Here is a 2749-nt window from a genome sequence, read left to right as displayed (position 1 = left end):
CATTGTCATTAAGAGATTTTTCTTATGTTATAAGGTTGCTTTTTCTTTTAACCCTTATCCGGCTGAATAGGTACAATTGTAACTATTCCGTTTTAAAATTGCAATAACTTTTTTTTGAAAAGACGTAGAGGGCTGAAATTTCGTGACATCTCTACATTTTTGGTCCAGAATATATTGGCCAAATTTCAATAAAATATCTCCACCCGCTTCCGAGATAAGGGGTCGAGATCTTTTTGCATCCATAACAAGCTGCATAGGTACAAATGTACCTCATATATTTTGAATGAAGATAATGCAAGGGAAAAAGCATAAATTTTTTTTTAATGATAATGCTATTTAACTATTATAAACAAGTAAAAAACTGTTCATTTACATTATAAAAGAAAATGTAAGAAACTTTTTTTTATTGATTTTCTTTGCAAGTAATGCATGTTGGCTTTGCTACAGAGTGTTCATCGCAAATGGGTTTCACACAAACCACACAAGACTTTCTAGTCTTGCGTTGTTTTCGCCTCAGGTCTCTGCAGACATAGCAACTACCAACAACAGGGGAGGGTCCACGACTACCATGAGGTATTTTGGGGCCAGCTGCTGGCTGCGATGCTACCACAATGCATCGTCCAAGCACCATTTCTACTGCACCTCGAAGAAAATGGTTTCTCATTATCATTTTGTTTGTACTACGATCTTCAATTGCAATCATACACAGCTGATTTGCGAGATCTTTCAGGAACTTTCTTCGTTGATCCTTTGCCCTGAAGCTTGGATTGTGTTCTCTGTAGATGATGTAGGATGCTAACCCACTGACATCAATCATATTGTAGAAAAATGCCAAAGTCCAACGTGATGTTCGTCGTTTCACAGTGTACTCTCCCAACATTTTATCCATAACATCAACGCCACCTTTTGTTATGTTGTAGTATTTTATTATCTCTGGCTTGGCTGCTAGTGTCTCTTCAACTTCTCCCGTCATGTGCATAGATGATAGAAGCACGACTGATTTGTTCTTCTTTGGTACATATGAACAGACTGTTGCATCATGATTGTAGGCAAAATTTGTCGAGTATACAGGCCTTTCTTTGGCAGGCTGCATGTTGTTAGGTAGGAACCTTTTGTTTTTTCTCACTGTACCAACTAGTGTCATGTTCCAGGAGTTCAATACCTTAGCTAGTTCCATGGTTGTAAAGAAGTTATCGGTGGTGACATTTCTTCCAGAGCCTTTATACGAGCTCACTAGGTCCAATACTGTTCGTTCTCCAATGTTTACTTGTCGAGGACCATCAGTTGGTTTCCCAGTGTAGAGCTGACCTTGTAAAGGGTAGGCATTTGATGAGTCACAAGCCCAGAAAATCTTTATGCCATATTTAGCTGGTTTTGAAGGTATATACTGGGTAAATTTAGTATGACCTCTAAATGGAAATAATTGCTCGTCGACGGTGATACAATGATATGGCTTGTAGGCTCTCTCCAGATTACTGTTCAGCATTGTCCAGATGTCCCGTATTGGTGCAGCTTTATCTGTTTGCACACGTTCTGCACGTGTATTTTCGTTGTCAAACCTGATAAATCTGAGTATCATCTTGAAGCGGTCACGAGACATGGCTGCACGTATAAGAGGCAGAGCAGCAACATTCCACATTTCCTCCAGATTCTCTTTGTTGGCTCTGTGCACACCAGCAGCAATCAGTATGCCCAAAAATGCATGAAGTTCAGTTTCAGTAAATTGCTTGAATGTTTTTTGTGGTGGCCGTTTGGAAGAATCAGGAAAACGTTGTACCAGTTCGTTGTTGTAAGCATCACAAACTCTCTTGGCCTTTCGATTCGTTTCCCGTAATATGATGTCACACATCTCGGGAGTCATGATGGACTTGAATAGCTCTTTTGCTGTATATAGGTTGCTGATTGCTGCAGGGCCACCTCTTTGTCGTAGGACATTACGAGATTTTGTTTGTGCATTTGGCAGTGGATTACTGCACCATTGAGTTTCATCCTTAGCAGTCCAAATGTCGCCTGCACTTTGAGGCACAGAATCATCCTCAACACTTTCGTCTGATTCGTATTCATTTTCATGCTCTATGACCATTTCTTGTTCAATGTCTGAATCTTCTTCAGTAACATCCACTTGTGGTACATAGTTTTCATCATCAGATGGAACATATGGTTCATCCTCATGCTCAGAATCAGATTCTTCTAGCATTCGCATTATTTCGTCAGACGTAAATCTGTAAATATGAAAAAATGTAAAATAAATAATTTTCCGAAATACTACATTATTGGCTTTTCACAAAATTATACTAACCTGCAAACACGTTTTCTTGGATTATGGCGGAAACTAGATCCAGCATTACTATCACTCATGATGACTTGCTAGATGAATTTTGGCTTCGTATTTTGTGCTGAATATAAATAAAACATCGTAAAACAATATGTAGATACTAATTATTATCCATTTTTCGTATAAAAATTATACCTATAGTGATAAGTTTCATACAAAATATATGTAAGCCAAGTCCAGGCTGAAAGACAATTTGACTGTTCTGTCCCCACATAATGAGAATAAAGGTATAACTGGCTGTTAGATGCTGTGAGACTTTCCTACCTTCGTTTCCAAGAAATTGAAGACTTCACAAGCCTAGAAATGTGTGCTCACAGCAATGAGATGAACAGCAAAATGGCTAATGAGAGGAGGGAGGCAGGAAGACAAGTAGAAGCCACTCCCAGTTTGAATTAACTTAATTGACAGCAACAT

The 2749-nt window shown here is 38.7% G+C and overlaps 1 protein-coding gene across 1 annotated transcript; it reads right to left on the bottom strand.

Moving 5' to 3' along the window:
• Positions 1–302: 302 nt before the first annotated feature.
• LOC138680653 (piggyBac transposable element-derived protein 4-like) lies at positions 303–2400 on the bottom strand. Its single transcript, XM_069767963.1, has 2 exons — positions 2300–2400; positions 303–2222 (listed from the first exon to the last, which is right to left on the bottom strand). The coding sequence occupies exons 1-2, from the start codon at positions 2356–2358 to the stop codon at positions 404–406; spliced, it is 1878 nt and encodes a 625-aa protein (XP_069624064.1). The 5' UTR covers positions 2359–2400; the 3' UTR covers positions 303–403.
• Positions 2401–2749: the final 349 nt, after the last annotated feature.

This window comes from Ranitomeya imitator, chromosome 5, assembly GCF_032444005.1.
Source record: "Ranitomeya imitator isolate aRanImi1 chromosome 5, aRanImi1.pri, whole genome shotgun sequence".
Taxonomy (NCBI): Eukaryota; Metazoa; Chordata; class Amphibia; order Anura; family Dendrobatidae; genus Ranitomeya; species Ranitomeya imitator.
This window is presented reverse-complemented; position numbering and strand designations above follow the sequence as displayed.